Here is a 23,836-nt window from a genome sequence, read left to right as displayed (position 1 = left end):
TGGCACAAGGCATACAAACATTATTGTATTTTTATTGTAGAACCCTCGATATATTTACACAAAAGTTGGATTTATTGATAGTGAATACATAAAGAAAAACATGTGTAAACTTGTAAATGTAACACGTTAACTCCCCTGAAGTCCAAATGAATAAAACATGTCTATAAAAACCCACTGGACAGTTATGAACACCACATTGCCTAAAATGTTTATTATTAAATTAAATGTTAAATGGCAAGATCTTTATTGGATGACAGATGTTGTAAAAAGAGACACAATTATTGATTATTTGCTGATTGATCAGATGATGATTACCACACTTGGTGAGCTATGTGTCATATACATATTCACAGATTTACAATAAGAAGATCCCCATATCCCAGCTAATGATGCACCACGTGGCTCAATGTCCGAACTATAAAGAAGCTGTCGATGGCAGCAGGCAGGCGGCAGCAAACATCAAGCCCAGAAGAAAACCTGCTGGCACCAGTGGCACAACAGCATTTCCTGAGGGCATGGAAATAGAGGTGTCCCCTGTTAAACATTAAAAGAGGCCATGAGTCAATGACTTTTATCTTTAATCCTTAGCACACACACCTATTCTGTACTTTATCGATTCAAAAACACTTGAGGCATGACTAAAGTCTTTGTTTAGAAATATTTTAACCATGGAACAGGTGAAAGACTTTTGTATTTGGAGTCTTAACTTGTGTTATCCAACAGTATTTTATAGATGTTAATGAACTTCAATTCTGCTCTCTTTTACAAATGCTCTATCACTATCAAATATAAATATTAGGTCAACAAAGCTGGTTGTTTTCATAGATACAGGTAGAAATGTGCAAGAGGGTAAACCTTCTGTTCAAAATGTACATCAACCATTTCACATTCTCAGTATGGAGCTTAGGCGTGGTAGAAGCTATAATAGCAATATGGAGCTTACTTACTTGTACATGACTCTGACTCTCTGTACTTGCCCATCTTCTCACTGGTTTTGACAGACTTCAGCAGTTCTTTGCCGACGTCCCCTTTAAGACACAGACAGTGTTCAATCAGACCAAGGCAATCCAAAACACGCCTATAGATGTCCTATACTTCATAATAACAGTTGCTGACTCCAAAGGCAGTTGTGGATTTGCCTTTTTATCATTAACTCAAATGATGATATACCAGAAATCCTGCAGCTCATATCAGAAATAACAAATGCAGTAAAATCAAGTAGTGTTTTCATTTCCAATGGTTGTCAAATACTCTGCAGGTACGTTTTCTTCATACATATCATTATCTGTAATTTCTGTAAAAAGGCCCAGCCCTTGAGATAATAATTGTTTTAGCTGTTCAGTTTCTGAACGTGCACAAAGCTCCATTTTCAATCCCCCCCACCTTGTCACTGAAGTCTCTTGTGTTTGTCTTTCTGTTGCATTACTGTCAGACACACAACAACTGTCTCACAGTAATGGAGGCCTTCTCAGGAATCACCACAATAGTAAAGTCTCTACCTTGTGGGAGACCTCTGAGGGCATAAATGCCTGTTCTGTGTTCGACTGTGTGAAACCTGGGTACAGATACTTCTCTGTTCCCACTCTGGGACGGAGCAAGGGACAGAAAATGAGACACACAGACACTCAACTCTAGCATCAGATTACTGAGCAATTTTTTGGGATTTCTAAAGATTTTTCAATGCCCATAATTGGTCATTGTGCCGATGAATACCCAGATAGCTCTATAATCAGGAGGCCTGATTCTTCTGAAGCGTTTAAAGATGTAAATGTTGTACATAGATTCCAAAAGATTCAGATTATATCACCAAAACCTCTGTGTATTCATGGGTACAGGATTTATTGGTGCTGCCTATAATGCAGGTACAATCCAACAAGATGCACCTTCCATTTTTTCCCCTCCTTTTTCCATTGCACATTTACTTTTTTTCTTAATCGTCAAAAATATATAATAGGGTATATATAGTGTTTATAGTATATTATATATTATATAAGTATATAATGTAATTTCAATGCTAATATCAAAGGAGATATATTTTTCTATGAATTGTCACTGTCATGTCCTTGCAATCTAATTATTTTATGTGCTGCAAGAGCCATGTTTTGTGGAGGGATAATACAATAGTTCCCTTTGTTGCATGTTAGACCCACAGTGGTATTGATATTGTCGTACCAGAGACACTGAAGCTGAGCTGCTGGCACCTTCCATCTGCTGCAGAGAGGAGAGATCCGGGCAGGATGGTGACTCTTGCCATTTCCAACTGCAGGACATTTGCCACTCTCTTACGGAAGTCATATCTAAGAGAAAATAAATAGAGTTTTAACTTTGTATTCACACAATATAGACATATGTGCATAATAAATTTCCAGTACAATTATAAGTATTGCATGTTTATTTACTATTACCAAATGATAACTTCCCTCTTGCTGTGTTAACGTCAGAAATTTCCCCATTGTGGGACAGATAAAGGATTATCTAATCTTATCTTATCTTATCCTTTTATTATGGCTGCGGATGGAGAGCTATCGAAGAAAGAGTGATTATCAATAAGATAGAGGCCTTTTCTGTCAAGAAACATAATTCAATTTAAATTGAATTGTAGGCTTATTGGGTGTTTCACTTGTGTGGCTACAAGTTGTGCTATTTTCTTCAATGGTTCAGATATTTTATGAATGCTGAGGGAAAGATTTCTTAATACATTAGATCGAAAACAAGGGTGGGACAATGCTTTTTAATTCTTTTGTTTTATGCACTGTATATTTTTACAGTTACAGACGTAGGATTTCCCTAAGTGAATATTATTTTAATTAGTATCTTGATTACAATTTTACGACTTCCTTACTTAGACGTAGTATTTGTTCTGACACTACACTTTGTTCCAGCAGTGACAGTCATAGTTTGATGTTATTTAAAAGTTTATAAAACTGTAAACTTGAAAACGGTGAGAAAAACCCTTCACTCGTAACGGAAAATGGGCTACACCTCAAAAATGCTGTCCAGAGAGATAATATCAATGATTTGGGGTCACTGAAGTATAGGTATAGAATGTATGAAGTCAAAAAAGTATTTAAAGAAAAACAGATGGCAGATGTAATCATGAATATTAATCTTATATTAAAGCAATCAAGCCTGAGTTCAGACAATATAAAGCAAGTTCTGCTCAGACAAATGTGTAAAATGTACAAATTGAGTTGAGATCAAATTCTGATGAAAGTGAGTTGATCGTTATTACACTCACCTGCTGAAGACAGTCACTTTGGGAAAGATCTGGTCAGCTGCAGGGGATTCTGGGAGGATGTCCGTGCATGCGATGGTGCTGTTTCCACTCTTCAGCACCAGAGATCTGTAGACCACTAAAAACAAAAAAAACTTGTCTAAAGCAGGAGCTTCTACTGCTGCTAAATACACACATTTGTCATCATGTCAATAGAAACAGTTCTGTTAGTGTGGTACCTGTGTTGTCTCCATGGAGCTGGATGATACTGTCTATGAAGAGCTGACTCTCGGTCAGCCGGACTGGTCCGTGCCTTGCGGATATCTCCCCCACCACACAGCTCAGAGGGTTTGCTAATGAACACCTTTTGTCCTGAAGGGCACAAAAGAGAAATGATTGCCGCTGGTTATGCATATTTCCTGATCATCAATAGGTTTCTGTGAGAAATGCATCTCTCTCCCTGAACTGCTTGAAATGTTGTCCTATTGTATGTTATAAACTTGAATACATATGCCAACTAAGTACTTGTAAATCCTTTAATTTACAAGTACTTAGTTGGCAAATAAAAATATCAGTTTAACCTCTGATTGCATTAATTATCATTAATGGTATTTGTTCAGAAATTGTAGAAATTCTTACTTTGGAATAAGGTCTAATGTCTGAACCACATAATAATTTACAAAGCTCATTTGTAGAAGTGCAATTCATTTTATAAATAACACCATGAGAGTCTCATGCACTGCAAGAAACAACATTTCTGTTAAGGAACATCTGTCATGTTCCGGTAACTCAGATATCCGGGTAATGAAAGCACCTAATATTATAAACTGTAAATTGCTTTAATGGTGAATTACGTAATAAGGCCTTCACATAGAGTTAGTCATGTTCAAAGAGCTACTATTTATGTTTAGCACTTTTCTGTAGATTTTCTTGTTTAAGAAATATATTGGTACACAAACACTAAATAGTTATGTAAATATTCCCCCAGATGTACAGAATAAGAAGAATCAATCAGAGATTAAGATTTATTGAGCAGCTTCGGTAGGAAAATGTCTGTATCAGTCACCTCTAGAATCCGGGAGAAAAGAGGAGCAGATCTCGAAGAAGAGAGTGTGTGGACTCACCATTGATGTCATGTTGAAGGGATTGTACATGTCCCCCACATTACTGCACTGGCTGCCGGAACGGTGACTTGTGATAAACAAGGATGCCACAGTCGTCTGCAGGAAGGGTTAAGGTGTTAGTGTGTGCTACTTAGCAATGGACCTCAAACACCCATTGGAATCCGCTCTAATTCCTGTTCTCGTCCAAAACAAACAAATAAAATTCCTGGTAACATCAATCAACCTGCAACATATTATTTGTCCACCCTCATGCACAATCTCTTGTCCTCAGATTTCAGGGCACTAGTTACACACTTTGTCCTAAAGTATGCAAACTCAACACCTTTCTTTTGTGACTCCCCGGCATTAAAGATGTGGATTTTTTTGTGTTGTTTCCCTTCTTCTGAGACAGCATAGTGTCTACATAGCAGCAATTCTGGGTGCCAAATGAATGCCACCTGATCTCTCTACCTGATCACTTTCCATGTTATTCCTTTCCAAGCTTTTCTTTGCTAATGTAGTTTTACAGTGATTTTTGACCTTTTACATTAGTCTGTATGTCTATATAACTCTGTACCCACATCTCGTCTTGATGATTGAAGGGTCACATCCAGAGTGATATCACTGCTGCTCCCATCAGGAAACATCTGCTGACGCTGAAAGTGACAAAAAAACTAAATTAGCAGGCAGATAGAAGGATTAGAATGAAAGTTGATCGCAATATCGTCATAGCAAAGAACTCCGAAATGAGTCACCTGTTTTTGCGGAAATATGTGTTTTCATACTTCCAACATTATTACACTTCCTCTGTGACTTTCTGCTTAATCTGATTGAGCAAAATTAGGATTATATATTTTTTCCCCAAATAAAATGGCTCTTTTTTTAGATATCATGAGCTCTTATCCATAGATGTAGTGCAGAGCTCAGTATGGGGCCTCTGGAGGGCAGCTGACGGAGACAGCTGTTCCCCGGTGAGCCTCCTAGTTCAGGCAGCCTGGAGGGTTCACTAGCCGTAGCAGACATACGCTTTGCCAAACGAATGATCTCTCGCATGCTAGCCGTAGCTCTCTGATGCAACTGCCATGGCCATAAATATTCACTGCCTGTCCAGTACAAAGAAAATACTCTGTCATGTTTTTGTGGCAGCTTGACCCCCAGTTAGTTAGTAGGAAAGAAAACCTTGTTGAGTTGATGAATACACATCCTTTCCAATTTCATTGCATAATGTCGGGAGTGAATTGTCAGCATTTACAGACAAATAAAAAAGCTTCAGACGGCAATTTCAGTTATAAAATGGACATTTTAAAAACCTCAGGGCTGGAGGTACAATACATCACAAAGCCAATCTGCATCAGATCCGAAATAAAACCATATTCAGACTGGAAACAACTGTACCATGGAGAGCTTGTACCGCTTCATCAATTGAGTCAAACCAGAAATCAGTGAAGCACAACTGAATCAACTGGGACTGTGGAAACCTTGGGACTTTTGAAAGACATTCCATCCATGCAGAAAACTACCTAACCGACAAAGGCACAGGAAAAGTGGCAGATGACAGACAGAGGGCACACAGCTAATGGTGTACGAAAGCCGAGTCAGAGGACGAAGAAAAGGTCGAGGTCAAGTGTGGAAAATGGGACATTTGGCACAAAATTGCCCTGAGAACTGGCTGCCTGACCAGTGAAGGAGCTGAGGAAAGGGAAAGCCTCATCTAGTTTTGACGCAGGAACGGACATGAGAGATCACCCATAGATCAGGCATGTGAGACCCCTGACACACACACACACACACACACACAAAGCTATGACCCAGGGTTTCATAAGGTCGTGAGCATCTTGAATATGCTTATCAGCAGTGTTGCCACATTTACTTTGAAAAATTAACTTAGTTACTTTACAGATTACTTGATTTTAAAAGTAACTAAGTTAGATTACAAGTTACTTTATTAGTTACATTCAGCAGCTGCCGACAACACCCCTGCCGCCTCAACATAAAAATGACAACCGGTTTTGCCAACACTCACTTTATTAGAAGTGAATTTTTAACAGTAATGTACACAACAACAATGTATCTCCTGACATTTTAAGTTGAACTTAAAAACTGTTTCCTGAAAAAATACATGTTTTTATAAAAATAAAATAAAGAGAGTCTTTCTTGACTTCACTTAACATAAATACTTGTTTTTATAAAAAATTTAATAAAGACAGTCTTTCTTGACTTCACTTAACACAAATACTTGTTTTTCTAAAATAAAATAAAGACAGTCTTTCTTGACCTGACATATTTAACTGTTAACACTGTAATGGCAAAACTTACTATTTATGATCTACATTGTTTATAAATGTAACTGTTAAATTCGTTTTAACATGTTTTATGAACATTGTACCTGTTCACAGCATTAGAGAAGCAAGGAGTGGTTTTACAAAACAAAACAAGTGTGTAACACCACATGTAGACTGAAATCATGTCTACATTTGTAACTTTGGCCTAATCTTATGTTGTAATCGCATGTTATGAGTGAAACAGTGGAGTGGGGCGAGTGGTTCGCACCAGTTGTCAATCAGCTGCTAGGCGCCAGCCGAGGCGCACCGCCGGAGTAGTCCCCCGCACGAACGGAGGGTTCCCCCAGCGGGCGCCGTAGCTGAGGTGATCCGCGAGAAGGGCCCGACACGCGTCCAGAGTCGCCGCCGCCGACCGCCGTACCCGGTCCCCTCCGACGGCCCGCCTTCCGCACCGGCGACGGACACCACCCCGCGGTCCTAAGAAAGAGGAAAAAAGCCCCCGCAACCAAGCGACGTCGTGAGTCGCAGTGGACGAGGAACCCCCCCCAAAAAAAACCCGACACACCGAGCCTCCGGCGGCGTGGAGAGGAGGGGGCGACTGCTCCCCCAGCCGCAGCACGTGCCCAGCATCCATCCCCATCCCACCCAACATCGGCCAATGATATCGGTGTTACTTAGTAACGCGCTGCCGGCATCACTGCTTATCAGTGAAGAAATCAGAACACACTGTTCTTAAATCTATAAATAACATTCTCATAAAGGAAGCTAAGACACACAGCACAGACATACATCTCACGATGCAGACTTTGACTTTAAAAACAGGTTTGACAGTCTGCACAGGGCTGATAGTCAGTGTGCTGCCTTAGACATTCTGCCAGTTTCACTGCTCAAATCCAAGAGCAAAAAGATGAAATGCACGTTTTTGTGGCTTGTCGACAACTGCGGGGAAGAAGTTGCATGATTTGGAGACGGGTAATTTGTGAGACACCTTTGGAGGAAGAACTGTAGAGAACGCGGATGGAACAGATCATTCCAGATCCTGTGAAACCATGGAAACCACATTGAAGGTTGTTAAGACAACTACATGGATTTATGCCAACACTGTAAATGAGTTGTTGAACCAATAGACAACATCTTACTGGAAGTGTACCAGTGATTGAACACCCTATACACATAGTGAGACAATGAATTTCCACATGCTCTGACTCTGTGCATAGGGGAGGGTGAGAGCCAGCCGTAAGCATTCAGGTCATCCCAGCTCAAGAAACCATCAAGAAGTTTGTCTGGGGTAGAGTGACCTCATTATTTTTAGAGTGGCGGAGGATCTGAGGAGTTATATTGGCACCCATTAATGCAACTGGAAAACTGCCGCTGTTTCACTGAGGAATGCACATTGACAAGATAAAATTAGAGAAACGGACGCCTGTCTTAAAAGCAGATTTCTCAGCTGTCATCACATCACCCAGGGCGTAAGGAATGTGATGCTCGCCAACCATGGAGAAGTCTACCACACTATCCAAACCGACGGCATTATTGACATTGCACATGATTGGGGGTTCTCCCACATAAAAAAGAGAAGAATAACAACTCTCAAACTCCGAAAGGGATAGGTTTAGTAGAACGAGTTGGGTGAAAAGAAGCCTACCAGAGAAAAATACAGGTCAAGGAGGAGTGCTCTCTACCAACTTAGCATTAGATAATATGTGACCCAACCAGCAGGTAGGAAAGCCTTTACTTGAATTCATCTTCAGATGCTGAATTAAACTAATAAAAGACTTGCATTGACATTGCGCTTCATTAAACGGAATTGGTACAGAATTTGAGGCTATACACCAATATACGCACATTCATGGAATTTGAACACTTCCCACCGGTTCAAAAAGCCTCTGAAGAGACATGGGAAAACTACCCTTGGATGCAGAGACAGAAATGCCACTGTTCTCTATTTAATGCTACCATGTGGCCACACTGCTTTTCTCCCTTCTTAAAGATATGTGTTCATATTTCCCAAAGTAGCCAGTTCAGCAGTCTGACCAGGGGCAGCTTCTGGCATAGGCGACATAGGCGGTTGCCTGGAGTTAAAATTTCCAAGATTTTTGCCCCCACATGATGAAATTTCCCAATCTTTAATAATGTACTTATTCCACACATTTGTCAGTTTTGTCTAAACAGACAGACACACAAAAGCACACAATCTCTTGTGGGGGATGGCGGCCATAGGCTTGCGTACGTCAGTCACCTGTGAAGACCATCATCATTTACCCCTGAACCGGCGCGCAGAAATGCGCTTCCTGTGTGAACAGCCAGGCGTATGCTCTCACAAGAATTGGTGCTTCAACCTCCTGTTGGTTCATGTACTAAAGTAAATGTCAAGACTCTACGGTATGAAGATACACATCCTTCGGTCTGTCGATAACAATCAAAGACCCGTTGAAAAAAATTTGTGGATTCAGAAGGTGAAGCGCTTGAATGCTTTTACATTGATATGGGTTCGGGAAGTGATGTAAATCAATTGTGTCATAGAGAGATAAAGCTTGTGGTTCACATCAGAATAAACAGAGCAAAGGATCTTTCACCTGATTTGTTATGTTTATCTGATGAATTTATGTCAAAAACAAATGATTGCAACACTTTCTGAGTGCCTTTTCAAAATAAAAGCACTCCAGCGTTTCTTTTGATGGAATCCATTCCCTTGTTTAAAATTTATTTTTTATTGTGAAATATCTGCAAGAGCGGGAGATGCACGGCTTCATACTGTGTAGTACTGGTATTTATTTGAGTACAAGGGACTTCTTTCATGCAGGGCAATAATCATATTCGTGTCCATATTCAAATCAAAGCCTATATACGCTCCTGATCAAAATCTTAAGACCAGTTAAAAAATTGCATGAATTTGCATTTTGCACTGTTGGATCTTAGGAAGGTTCTAAGTAGAGCTTCAAAATGCAAAAAGAATAAATGGGAACAAGAGACCAAAAGTTGTGAGCAGGCAATTTATTGAAAACAACAATTTAACTCAAATAGGCTGTTCATCAGCTGATCAAAAGTCCACAGCCTTTAAAAGCCAAAATCTGTGCAAAAATTTGGATTCCATGTCATTTCCTGTCAAGTAATCACACTGTGAAGATCTCTTGATGGCAAAGGCAAAAAAGCTCACCGTCTTTGAACGTGGTAGGATTGTTGAACTGCATAAACAAGGCCTCTCACAACGTGCCATCGCTGCTGAGGTTGGACGCAGTAAGACAGTCATTTTGCATTTCTTAAAAGATCCTCAGGGTTATGGAACAAAAAAATCAAGTGGTAGACCCAAAAAAATCTCACCGGCGCTGAGCCGGAGGATCCGAATGGCTGTCCGTCAAGACACGGGACGATCCTCGTCCCAAATTAAGGCCATTACTGGTGCTGACTGCAGCCCAATAACCATCAGACGGCATCTGCGAAGGAAGGGCTTCAAAAACAAGAAACGTCTTCAAAGGCCACGTCTCCTTCAACGCCACAAAATTGCCTATTTAAACTTTGCAAGGGAGCACCAAACATGGGACATTCAAAGGTGGTAGAAAGTTTTATTCTCTGACGAGAAAAAATGTAACCTTGATGGTCCTGATGGCTTCCAACGTTACTGGCATGACAAGGAGATGCCACCTGAGATGTTTTCTACGCGGCACAGTGGAGGGGGCGCCATCATGATCTGGGTGCTTTTTCCTTCAATGGAACAATGGAGCTCCAGGTTGTGCAGGGGTGTCAAACAGCAGCTGGCTGTGTGGAGATGTTGCAGCGGGCATCCCTCATGACTGAGGGCCCTCGTCTGTGTGGTAAAGACTGGGTTCTTCAGCAGGACAACGCTCCAATTCACAATGCCCATCTGACCAAGACTTTTTTCCAGGAGAATAACATCACTCTTTTGGACCATCCTGCGTGTTCCCCTGATCTTAATCCAATTGAGAACATTTGGGGATGGATGGCAAGGGAAGTTTACAAAAATGGACTTCAGGTCCAGACAGTGGATGCCCTTCGTGAAGCCATTTTCACCACTTGGCCCAACATTCGCACTAGCCTTTTGGAAACACTTGCATCAAGCATGCCAAAACGAATTTTTGAAGTGATCAACAATAATGGTGGAGCTACTCATTACTGAGTCAGTTTTTGACACTTTAATTTCTGTTTTAGGAGGGTTTTTTTTTTTTTGAGCTGTGGTCTTAAACTTGATCAGCTGATGAACAGCCTACTTCAGTTAAATTGTTGTTTTCAATAAATTGCCTGCCCACAACTTTTGGGCTCTTGTTCCCATTTCTTCTTTTTGCATTTTGAAACTCTACTTAGAACCTTCCTAAGATTCAACAGTGCAAAATGCAAATTCATGCAATTTTTTAACTGGTCTTAAGATTTTGATCAGGAGTGTATAAACACATTGTGCTGCAGTAGCAGCTCTTCTGCAGAACATATTCTGCATTGTAAATATAAATTGATGTTAATTTGAATATTGTGCATTTAATAGAAAAAGTTGCACAATTGCCCTTCTTTGTGTATATTTATTTCTTGTACATTCAGCCTTTAACAGAAATTGCAAAAATAATAAGTATGACTGTTGGAATAATTGTACATAAATGATCATAAACTGATTTTAACCCTGCGTTGGAGTAGTTATGCATTATTGTCTGGAACATGCTAAAATAAGCTTCTGGGCTGTGTGGCGACATTCTTACGCCAGAGTTAGCCTGACTCACTACTGCTGTGCTTCGCCTGAAAACTGTTTTTGAGGAACTGTCTGATATGGTTGTGAAACCATAGACGTTGTTTTTGCTATGTGCAGAAGGTGGTATTGCCAAATAAGGTAAAACCCCGAAGACAAAGGAGTTATCGAGAAATTAGAAAAGCCCACGCATGATGTTTTGTAATACTGAGCTATGTGAATAAAAACCCTGCATTAAGGAAGTACCGTTGAAGTTGGCTGAGACCTTTCTCAGAGGTACGGGCTTCCCTTGCAAGTGAAAACTAAGTACTTGTTTATGTGTGGTGTTTGATTCAGTGAGTTCTTACAGAATTTGTTATATGCCTGGGTGAAAGTATCTCGACAATGACCCTCTTAAGTGGGTTTTTTGGAAGATATCAACAAAATCATGACTGTTTGCTGTCCTGGCTCCTAAATGGTGGAATGAGCGCCCCAATGACATCAGGACAGCAGAAAGTCCATACATCTTCCGCCACAAGCTACAAACAACGCTTGTCTGACTATACCTTGAATAAAAGTTTAAACTAACAGTTTAGTAGCACTTAAATGGCACTTACTTATAACATTTTGTAGTTTGGCTTTCTTGAAGAAATCATACTTTCTTGATTTTTGTTGTTCCGGGTTTGTACCCTTATGGTTGAATCCACTTATTGTAAGTCGCTTTGGATAAAAGCGTCAGCTAAATGAAATGTAATATAATGGTAGATCTCAAGCTTAAGTTTGGAATTAAAAAGAGATCTTGGCAGTGTTCGAATTATCTTTTTGTCTCTAAGGGGGTCTCTATCTCATAAAAAAGTTGCCCCCCCCCTTCTTGCGTCACGTAGCCGGCAAGGCTGTGATTGGTCTGCTAACTACATCATTTCCGGAGTCGCATTTCCGGTTCATGCCCGATAATACCGGCAGAAACCACGGAAGATTTAGAAGAACGAATATGGACCAAATAGAAGAGCACTTGGCAGAAGAGATCCGAAACTATGACCACTAGTATAACCCGCTGACCGGCGGATTTGTCCGCCAGAAAAAGGCTCTGAGGAGCCGCTGTGGCGATGTGCCACACACGAAGAAGAGCCGGCTTTGACAAAAAGCATTACTCCGCCTATTGTTCTGGCGGGGAATTGCATGGCAACACGCGCAACGCTTGGAAAACCATGAATGAGAACGAGTCCTGTGTTACAACTGCATGAAAAGCCGCAGAAGCATGCGCCGGCCTTTACTGTGTGTTCTCCTGCGCCCAACAAGGGCTATTCACGACCACCACGTTTGTACCGCGTGCAACGTTGATGTTGCTGTCAATCCGTCGCTTAGCAACCCCTCGTAGCTGGCCGGCACTCGTCCTTGGCCAACTGCTCGTCCCACGAAGCTGGATGGAGATGCTCACGGTCCCTGTTGCTAGCCGCGCTAGTCAGTGGCGTGGCTCCCTCGTAGGCTGTCTCAAAGGAACCACGAGCGTCCGGGTTACTCCGGCGCTATTTGAGCAGCACGTTCTCTTGCACAAATCGCCGGTGGACTTTTTTTCTGTGGCATAACTCCCCGTGATGTTTCTTGTAGTTGTAGATTTAGATGTATTTATCTAAAAAACACGTTAATCTAAAGACACACAGCTTCTTCTTCTGACTTTATGACCTGTCAAATTGATCGTATCAACTATGCGGGGGTTTGCGACAGCCTAGTGGTGTGGTGGTGAAGTGCAGTCATGCTGCGTTCATGAGCGTCAGGTAAGCTAAGGTCTGGCTATGTCCCGTGGTATGGTATCCTATTTTAATTTAACATATTTATATTTAATGGTAAGAGTAAGAGACCACACAGGGATGGATAATGGGCGTTATTTAACATTAAATTACAATGTAACATATGGCAGCCATCTCAGTTATGAGAGACCCCCTCAGATTTTTGACTTTGTTGCTTTCATGGGAGCTAGTCCTCACTCTCTGGGAGCTCGGCTCCCTCTGGCTCCCACGTAATTCGAACACTGGATCTTGGGCTCGAAAAGGCTAGTGACCACTGATCTACGATATGAAGATTTGCATCTTTCGGTCTGTCGATAACAATCAAAGCTCTGCTGGACAAAATTAGTGGATTCAGAAGGTGAAATGCTGGAATGCTTTTACTTTGAAACGGGTTTGGGAATTGATGTAAATCAATTCTGTCATAGAGAGATAAACATTGTGGTTCACAGCAGAATAAACAGAGCAAAGGATCTTTCACCTGATTTTTTTATGTTTATCTGATGAATTTATGTTACAAACAAATGGTTGCCTCACTTTCTGAGTGCCTTTTCAAAATAAAAGCACTCCAGCGTTTCTGTTGATGGAATCCATTCCATTGTTTAAAAAGTGTTTTTTATTGGGAAATATTTGCATAAGCGGAAGATGCACGGCTTCATACTGTGTAGTACTGATATTTATTTGAGTACAAGGGATTTCTTTCATACAGGGCAATAATCATATTCGTGGCCATATTCAAATCAAAGCCTATATATAAACACATTGTGCTGCAGTATCAGCTCTTCTGCAGAACATATTTTGTATTGCAAATATAAATTGATGTTAATCTGAATATTGTGCATTTAATAGAAAAAGTTGCACAATTGCCCTTCTTTGTGTATATTTATTTATTGTACATTCAGCCTTCAACAGAAATTGCCAAAATAATAAGTATGACTGTTGGAATAATTGTACATAAGTTATCATAAACTGAATTTAACCCTGCGTTGGAGTAGTTATGCATTATTGTCTGGAACATGCTAAAATAAGCTTCTGTGTGGCGACATTCTTACGCCAGAGTTAGCCTGACTAAAGGCTCCTTTATACTTCTCCGTTTAAGAAAAAACGGACAGATAAGACCGCCCTATCCGTCGTGGAACGCCCTCTCCGAGCGCCTCGGAGAGCTTTTCGTGCACCTCTGATTTTTCTAACTGTCCGTGTATATTTCGGAGACCCCACGGACAGCCCTTGCCTGTGATTGGTCCGCTAACGACATAATTTCCCTACGACGTCATTTCCGGATTTCACATTTCCGGACCTCAAACCTTCTGCTTCACAATAAACACAACTACAATTCTACGATTAATGTGACGTGTGTGTTAAGCCAGCGGAGTTGTCTGTCTGACAGTGGCTCGTTAGAGTACTGACGGCATGTGTACACTGTCACATACGGTTATAACGAGCTTTCAAAACGGCGCTAGCGGGCTAGCAACCATGCTAACTGCGGTGGTAACAGTGCAAAAACCCGCCGTCACGACTTTAATTCCACTGCTATCACGACACTGTTTCTACAATACCGCCAGGTTGAAGCAAACACTGGGTAGTAGTTAGTGTCGGGAGTCCCTACTGACTGTGTGTGGAAGCTGGGGTAGAAGCTAGCTGGGAGGGGAGCTAGCTAGCTCCGTCTAGCTTCAAGCTACACGGAGCTTCAAGCTGTGGAATTAGCAACACAGTTCGGAAACAAGTCCTGGGAACCGCTGCGCTAAGAAACGATTACATCAGGCTTGACCTGCTGGGTGTCACTATATTTTATTTAGTTGCCATCGTAGCCTACACTGTGTGCAAGTGGGGAGTAAGTAAATAAACAGTGGACTTCTTCTGTTTACTCGTGAGGTAGGCTTCTCCCAGCTTATCTTCCGTTGCGCCACCTACTGTTCTGACGGTGAATTGTTTTCAACACAGAGAAGTAAAAATGAAAAAGTGTCCGTCCGATCTGTCCGTTCCTCCGTCCGTAACGGATTACGGAGTAGCATAATGGAGCCTTAACTACTGCTGTGCTTCGCCTGAAAGCTGTTTTTGAGGAACTGTCTGATATGGTTGTGAAACCATAGACGTTGTTTTTGCTATGTGCAGAAGGTGGTATTGCCAAATAAGGTAAAACCCCGAAGACAAAGGAGTTATCGAGAAATTAGAAAAGCCCACGCATGATGTTTTGTAATACTGAGCTATGTGAATAAAAACCCTGCATTAAGGAAGTACCGTTGAAGTTGGCTGAGACCTTTCTCAGAGGTACGGGCTTCCCTTGCAAGTGAAAACTAAGTACTTGTTTATGTGTGGTGTTTGATTCAGTGAGTTCTTACAGCATTTGTTATATGTCTGGGTGAAATTCCCTCGACAATGACCCTCTTAAGTGGGTTTTTTGGAAGATATCAACAAAATCATGACTGTTTGCTGTCCTGGCTCCTAAATGGTGGAATGAGCGCCCCAATGACATCAGGACAGCAGAAAGTCCATACATCTTCCGCCACAAGCTACAAACAACGCTTGTCCGACTATACCTTGAATAAAAGTTTAAACTAACAGTTTAGTAGCACTTAAATGGCACTTACTTATAACATTTTGTAGTTTGGCTTTCTTGAAGAGATCATACTTTCTTGATTTTTGTTGTTCTGGGTTTGTACCCTCATGGTTGAATCCACTTATTGTAAGTCGCTTTGGATAAAAGCATCAGCTAAATGAAATGTAATATAATGGTAGATCTCAAGCTTAAGTTTGGAATTAAAAAGAGATCTTGGGCTCGAAAAGGCTAGTGACCACTGATCTACGATATGAAGATTTGCATCTTTCGGTCTGTCGATAACAATCAAAGCTCTGCTGGAACAAATTAGTGGATATAGAAGGTGAAATGCTGGAATGCTTTTACTTTGAAACGGGTTCGGGAATTGATATAAATCAATTCTGTCATAGAGAGATACACATTGTGCAGAATAAACAGAGCAAAGGATCTTTCACCTGATTTTTTATGTTTATCTGATGAATTTATGTTACAAACAAATGGTTGCCTCACTTTCTAAGTGCCTTTTCAAAATAAAAGCACTCCAGCGTTTCTGTTGATGGAATCCATTCCATTGTTTAAAAAGTGTTTTTTATTGGGAAATATTTGCATAAGCGGAAGATGCACGGCTTCATACTGTGTAGTACTGATATTTATTTGAGTACAAGGGACTTCTTTTCTTACAGGGCAATAATCATATTCGTGGCCATATTCAAATCAAAGCCTATATATAAACACATTGTGCTGCAGTATCAGCTCTTCTGCAGAACATATTTTGTATTGCAAAATGCGTAAATATGAATTGATATTAATTTGAACATTGAATAGAAAAGTTGCACAATTGCCCTTCTTTGTGTATATTTATATCCTGTACATTCAACCTTTAATGAAATATAATGTAATAGTAGATCTTTGCTTAAGATTGGAATTAAAAAGTGATCTTGGGCTCGAAAATGCTGGGGACCAGTGGTTTAAAGAATATGTTCTCAAATTTAATTCCCAATTTGAAAATGAAAAAAATCGGATGATGTAAAATTATGTAGTATATAGTGCAAGTATATGTATACTTGTTTTGTAAATGTACCCAAAATACTTCTTACCAGTCGGACTGTCCCTGTTACTGCACCGTTAAATACAGCCTTGGCAGTAGTCCATTGTCCTTCTGTGTCTCTCTCAGCTGAGATGTCAGCACACCTCATTCTGCAGAGGTAGAATAGATTCATGCACACATGCTCAGGGAAAGACAAAAAAACATAAACAAGGTAAGCAAAACACATTCAAATCCTGCAGGGTTAACCATGAGGATTTTTTTTTTCATTCTTAATGACTAGGGAGATTATCTAACATGAGGGGGATGTGATTCATTGTCTGTGAAAACTTATACCTGTAATTGCCCTCAGCAAACTGGCCAAGCCTGCTACTATGCCAGTGGGTCCCTCAGGATGGTGAATGTTGGCTAGAATGATGCCGTTTGTTGTATGTTGTTTTCATCTTATTTAAGGCACATTGAATGAACAATATCCAAATTTATGTTCTAGGGAAGGTCTAGTAAGTTTTTACAACATGTAAGTGGCATTTCTTACCATTTAATCTTATAATATAACTTGTGGTCATCCTGTATGTCTTACTGTATGTTACCCATCTATTTTACCACCTTCTTCTCATTTTGACTGTCTTTGTTTCTCTCTTTCCAGCACAAAAAAGTTCTCACCTTGATCCATTGGCATAGTGGACCACCAGTGACCTTCCAACGATGCTGTAGGGTCCACTTAGTTGCACATCAGGGTCCTCATATAGAGCCTCAGATCGGCTGAGACCATTCAGCATCCCAATTTTCCCACTGATGTCCCCAAATTCATATTGGTCAATAGTTCCAGTTCCTGGTGTGGGAGAGCTTGATACATTCCAATCTAATGGGTTGAAGTGGCCCATGATGTTTGCATTGGAGCAGGGCTGTGCACTGCCAGGTTTGATGGGAAGTATGTGAACATGGTAGCCCCCAGCTAAGGAGTTCAGGTTCATCAGGGATACATTGATAGTCGTGGGGCCCTGTGGGACAGCTTGAGAGAACTGAACCTGGCCGCTGGACATCCCCGGGCCAAACCAGTTATCCAAGCTAGCTTTTTGGACCCGCACCATTGTAACGTTAGTGCATGCAATCCTTGGCCCTCCTCTCTCTGCTTGATGGATGACTACAGAACGACCAATAATACCTGATCTAGACAACCAGGAGGTGACATCAGTGAAGAAGTTTTTTGCTTCCACTTCACCGACTCTGGTGCCGAGGTTGATGGGGCTGTGTTTGTTCGAAAAGTCTGCCACCTCACAGGAGAAGGGATTGGATGGGGAGCAGTGGAATCTATAACTGCTGTCTCCTGTGTTGATGTTAAAGGGGTTCCAGTGTCCTTCTGTTGTGCTGCAACGCCTTTCGTCATCATCCCTCTCTGAGCTAATTGGGTAAGTGTGAACATGCCAATTATGGTTCCTGGTTGGTGTCAGTGTTGGATTTCCGTACGACACATCCACAAAGATGGATACGTCAGACAGAGGGTTGTTCTTCAGTTGGGTGAACAAGATCTCACCAATCACAGGGCCCTGAAATCTGGCTCTGGCAATTGTCACAGCGCCAGGATAGCTGATGCTGGCGCAAACATACCTGGCACCATCTGTTTGGTGAATAACAACAGAGCGACCTACAATACTGTTCTGTCCAAACAGAGGGAGGTTGAAGTCCGTGAACACCACATTTGTCTCATTTTTACCTGCAAGGGACATGTGCTTGGCGCTTAGGTCACCAATCTCATACTTATCATGTGTTGACCCAGGAACTTTTGGGTATGTTGGGTCACTAGTCTTGACTTTAAATGGGTTCCAGTGGCCACCCACATTATCATTTGAACACAGCCTCGGTGAGGGGACAGGAAAAAGGTGGACATGGTAAGGGCCAACTCTGCTCTGTAAGTTAGTCAGGTTCACCCTCAGCTCTGTCGCATCAAAACAGGAAGCCTGGCGGAAGCTGAAGTATCCTTTGATTCCTCTCATATTTACAACAGCAGTCACCTGTTTCTCTGGCACATCATAAATAGGAGCACAGTTGTAACTTGATCCCATTCGGAGGAGAAGAAAGCCAGGTCTGTTTTTGAGGCTGGTCTCGTTCAGACGGGACTTCTCTGATTGCAAAGGCGTCCCGACCTTTACCACACCCAAATTGATCAAAGTCGAGGTTTCTAAGCTTCCTAGTAGAACATCGCAGGTTACAGCGGTGCTTGTAGATCCAAAGAGAGTTATGGTGGTTTGTGAGGCATTGACCTGTCCGATTGTAACAAGGTCTGCAAGAAGCCTTGGGTTGGTCTCTCCTTTGTTGAGGCGGATGTACACATTACCAGCAATAGGTCCAAAGAACCTTGCCTGACGAGTCAAAAACGTTTGCCCTCGACTTACAACTGTGCATACTTTAGTGCCGTTACATGTCTGCAAAGTCAAGGAGTGGTCATCCAGATTTGGACTTTGTTCAAAGAGTTGTGACACATTAATGGTGGAGCTTGAGGCAGGATCAGCTGTGAAGGTAAAAATGCTGGAGCCGATATTTGCTTCAGAGCAAGGCTGAGCAAAATGTCCGTACATGACAGGGAACTCACTGAGGGAAAAGTTAATTGCACCACAGGATCCAGCTCCAGACACAGTGACAGTGGCTGTCTGGGAGGTGGAGTTAAACTGAACCAGCCCTGTGACTCCTCGCATGTTCAGAGGGGCCCGAAACTGAACACAGGAGATGGAATCTGAAAAGGACAAGGAGAAGGTGATGATAATCATATGTTCTTGCACTGCTTAATGCACATTCCACCTCAACAAACACAGCTGATACTGGATGATTTAGATAATATTCCTATAATATGTTATAGTTAAATAACATGAGTTAAAAAGACAGTCACAAGTCCCCTGTAGACGTGTGCAAATATAATTCAAATTACAAAATTACAAATATAATTTGTGTCCAACAGAGATTTTATACCAAAACTAATAAATGGACTATGGTTAAAAATATGTTCATAGATCTACTCTTTCTCCCTCAGGTAGATCATTTTCATGTCAAAAGTTCAATATGGGACAAAACTCATTAACCAAAAAAGTCCATTCTTAGTGTGTTTGTACTGGATGATTCAAGTTTCCAGATACAGATACTGTATGAATTGAATTTTGGACCCTCCTTCAGTACATACATTTTAACATCAAAATATAAGCAAAACTAATTTTTGAGTCAAGCATACTTCAGAGGTTGGACATTTACATGGACTCCCAGTCTCCACTTTAACTCTTTGTTACAGTGCATAAATGTCACACTGCATCAACAGTGGATGTAAATCATATCAATCAGCGTGATCATAAATTCTTTGGAAGTGTTTTTCCTCTCTGAGAACTGCACGCTCCAACGCCCCTACACACGCACACAGACATACAAATGCTTGCGTACACACAGACTCTCAAAAACACACACACGCACACATTATATGTTTAATGAAGTATTTTTCATTCCCTATTAACTAGTGCTCCATAATTGAAATTACAACTATGTTTTTAATGAGAAATAAAACATTTATAAAAGTCAGATGAGATAGTTTAGGGTGTGACTTGTCATACAGACATTGATTTAGTCCTTCTTTGAAAAACAGAAAAAACTGCACTGCCCTGTAATTAAAATCTGACAGATTCTGAAAGCATGATTGGCATGGCAGGGCTGTCAATGCAGTTCTGGGCATAGGTGTGGTTTCTCCTCTGATTTCCGTCCTGCCAGAAATAGCTTTCCTTTCTGATCATCATTTATCTTGCCAATCTGTTCAATTGCGAACCCGCTAAACTTCTTAACATCACGCTGTGCCAGCCAAGCCCTGCGGCTTGCCTCTCTTTTTGATCACTCCGTTTCAACCTTTTTAGTGTACCTTCTGTGGTTTTCTGAGTCATGCGTGTGTATACTCTGGCCACTATGGACCCAGCAGGCTCAGACAACCACCTGGACATCCAGACACTCTGCCTAGCCCTCAGAAGCCAGGGAGGTATATGCTTGGTCAGCACGAGTAATCCTTCAGAGTGGTAAACAAAGTCACTTCCCTGCTTCATAAACCAACTATGATGTGGAATGTAGTGAACTTCTTCTGCAATGCTGCCTAGTTTATGAATAGGCCTATCAGTCGTTTAACATCTGCATCAGATAGACCTAAGAATGCATAAATAATTGGCTTGGAACCTTTTGTACTTTAGCAGTTGGGATGGAATAATAGAGGTTGTATTTTTAAAGAGGCCGAACTAGGTGGTTAAAGAAGGGTTTGGGGAAAGATCAGAAACCAAGTCACTAGACAAGTTATTTTCTCTTTCGATTAAACTGAACAGTCGGCTCCGACAGACCCTCACCAGTCCGACCCTTTCCTCAGCTTCTCCATCTCCATCTCCAGCTGCTGCTCCAATGGAGCTCATGCAGCTGAACAGAGCCACAGACTCAAGGAGGGCCTGTGTTTCCCCTGCGGTGGTTCTGGTCATGTACGGTTAAACTGCACACTTCCTTTACACTCCCAGCTTCACCAGTCTCAGTTGGGCTTGTGTTTCAGATATCCGTACACTTATTCAGTTTCCAGGCTGAATAATTGCAAATGTTCAGTCTCTGGTGCTAATGAAAACTTTTTAGATCTCAAGCTAGTCAGGCAGTCTGCCATTAAGACCCCTCGGCTTTCCACCCCCACAAAGGCAAGCTTAAATGGCAATTGTCTCACAACCATCACCCACCGAACCGAGCCACTCCATGTTTTATAAGTTCAGTATCATCACCAAAAAAAAACAAATCCAACATCATGCTGTCCTGAATCTTCCTTGGCGTCAGACCCACAACCCAGTTGAAAATTGACAGGCCGGTAAGGCAGGACTTCCTTACTTCACTCAGCAAATCCTTGTTCTCCCTCCATTCAGAACACGGCAGCACCAGAACCTTACAGTGCTACTACGAGAAAGTATTTGCCAGTTTTGGCTCAATATTTTTTGTACGTTGTCTTCGCCTTTTTTCTGTCTGCTGACCTCCAGTGTTTCCACCTGCCTGTATGCCCTGCCTTAATAAACCTGTTGTCTATCAACCTCCTGTTATATAATTTTTTTTCCTGCCAATTTTTCGATCATCAAACATGCTGTACCTGTTTTAAATTCTTCCATTTAAATGTATTGTTATTACACATTACGACGTTTTCTTAGTTGTGCGTTTGGGTCCCGTCCCTGTACAGACCCAAATAGATAATTGTCATTCTTGTACACAACCTTAACCCATCTTGGTTCCCAACAAGCTATAGATGCTAAAATTGACTTACATTTAATCCAGGGAATTACAGATGCAGAATAAATGGTGTACAACCAAATTGGTTTGTTATTGGCCATAACCAGCCGGTGCTAATTCATTCTCTCAGATAGTTTTAAGCCTTTTCACAACAGAGGGAGATTCTCAGAGGGAGATGTAAACCATTAAGGTTTCAACATTAACACTGATCTGCTAGTGGAACCTCTCTCAAATCTGTCTCAGAACAAGTTAAACATTGCAAAAAAACCTATCCAAACCTGTCAGTCATTGTCCATGTGCTAGTTTTCCCTTCGGACAGAGATCAAGAGAGAGCAGCTGGTGGCCCTAACAAACACAACACTGAACAGAGCAATAGTTGTGGAATTGAGCTGCTGGAAGAAGAAAACCTACACACTCTCTGTCCTCTGTGGCACATGGTTAAATATGTGTACATGCATAAATAATGACACATGAATCGTCCTTGCTGTCAACGTGGCACCATCGGCAAAGTAAAAAGTTTGCAAAATACTCACATAGTAAAGAAAACAGCAGGGCAGCTGTCAGAAGGCACATGTTGCAGATGTGTGTGTGTGGGGGGGGGAAATCAAAGCTTCACCGCAGGTATGTAAATCCGGACTGATGGCGAAGGTGAGGGAAAAAACCCAGCTGAGATGCAGGAGGACTGTTTTCTTTCAGTGAAGAAGTTCAATGACGGCAACAGGACGGTGTGTGTGTGAGAAGTGGCTTCTGTGTCCTCCAGCAACATGTCATGTGGGACTGGTTTTCAAATGTGTGCAGCCTCCCCTGTGCCTCTGTTTGTCAGCTGCACTCTGTCTGTGTCTGCCTGTGATTGGTTAACAGGGCCAGTCTGACTCATGTGCCAGAGCAGGAGGGAGGCAGGAGGAATATTTGGGTGCCCCAGATGAGTGGCGGTGGTCTGCCTGCCTCCGGTGTGGTTTTAGCGTTTATGTATTCTGCTGGGCCCAGTCACAGCAGTATGCAGAGGAAGCATTTAGTGGTTATGATCAGAGAATACATGCAACATATTCAATAGAAATTTACAAGAGTTTTAATTCATATTTTTGGGCGATCAAGATAAAAGTAAACTCCCTTAGTTGTTTGCATTTCTTTAGGCTTTATGCTCAGTAAGATCATATTTGAATTCTCTAATCTAATTAATACAATAAAGACGGAAGTAAAATGAACTCCCTGCAGCTCAATATTGCTTTAATGTTTTTACTGATTCTTCATTGGCCTATACCCCAACCCTCCACCAAGTTTCATGACACTCAGTCCAGCAGTTACCTCCGTAAAGGTGGTTATGTTTTCATAGCTGTTTGTCTGCTTGTTTGTCCCCTGATTTTATGATACTTGGTGAAAGGATTTAATTTGACCCATTAAATTTAGAAGTGGAACAGGGATAATTTTTCACCTTTCCTTAACGTTGTGAGATATAGGATTTAGTTTGACATTTTCTCTAATTTCCCAGGGATTTGTTCAAGATCTTGATGCAACTTGTTGCCGCTTGATTGAATTTAAAGGGGCTGTGCTCTGAGGCATGCGCTCTGCTGAATGCCGTCCTAGTTTAAGCATAGTCCTGCTAACAGAAAAACAACCTAACAGACAAACAGCAAAGAAAAAATAACCTTCTTGGTGAAGGTCATAGAAAAACAGCAGCCAATCATTGTGTGTACATATGGGTGTCCTTGGTGCTATCAAATAGAAATAAGGTGACCAGAATGAACTTTGTAGCCTCACAGTTTCATGTTTCAGCTGCATGTTGTGGCTCTTCGAAAATCATTGTGCCTCCGAGATCCATTTACTTTCTCCCTTTTCGACCCTGTTTAAACCTCTTTCTATTCATAGAGTATCCCTCAACTGCCCTTGTGACAGAGTTGAGGAAAATGAAGGAGTAAAAATAGTAACTTATCCAAGAATAGC

At 41.4% G+C, this 23,836-nt stretch overlaps 1 protein-coding gene across 1 annotated transcript; it reads right to left on the bottom strand.

The window, feature by feature from the left end:
- Window positions 1-49: 49 nt before the first annotated feature.
- On the bottom strand, window positions 50-22,487 carry cusr (Copper-only SOD repeat protein). The gene is made up of 10 exons (XM_061092580.1): window positions 22,429-22,487; window positions 17,297-19,364; window positions 16,686-16,785; window positions 4,899-4,973; window positions 4,339-4,434; window positions 3,454-3,586; window positions 3,239-3,353; window positions 2,173-2,297; window positions 948-1,028; window positions 50-534 (listed from the first exon to the last, which is right to left on the bottom strand). The coding sequence occupies exons 1-10, from the start codon at window positions 22,466-22,468 to the stop codon at window positions 416-418; spliced, it is 2,952 nt and encodes a 983-aa protein (XP_060948563.1). The 5' UTR covers window positions 22,469-22,487; the 3' UTR covers window positions 50-415.
- Window positions 22,488-23,836: the final 1,349 nt, after the last annotated feature.

This window comes from Limanda limanda, chromosome 2 (genome assembly GCF_963576545.1).
Source record: "Limanda limanda chromosome 2, fLimLim1.1, whole genome shotgun sequence".
NCBI lineage: Eukaryota > Metazoa > Chordata > Actinopteri > Pleuronectiformes > Pleuronectidae > Limanda > Limanda limanda.
Note: the sequence above shows the minus strand (reverse complement) of the source record. Positions and strands in the feature narration are given on the sequence as shown.

Bases quoted from the DNA above. Each gene is read 5' to 3' on its own strand.
- cusr (XM_061092580.1), bottom strand. From the start codon at position 22,468: ATGTGCCTTCTGACAGCTGCCCTGCTGTTTTCTTTACTAT. The intron at 4,974-16,685 runs GTAAGAAGTATT...TGTCACTTTCAG, and splicing joins TAACAGGGACAGTCCGACTG to CGTCAGCAGATGTTTCCTGA. The intron at 3,587-4,338 runs GTGAGTCCACAC...TGTGCCCTTCAG, and splicing joins CCTTCAACATGACATCAATG to GACAAAAGGTGTTCATTAGC.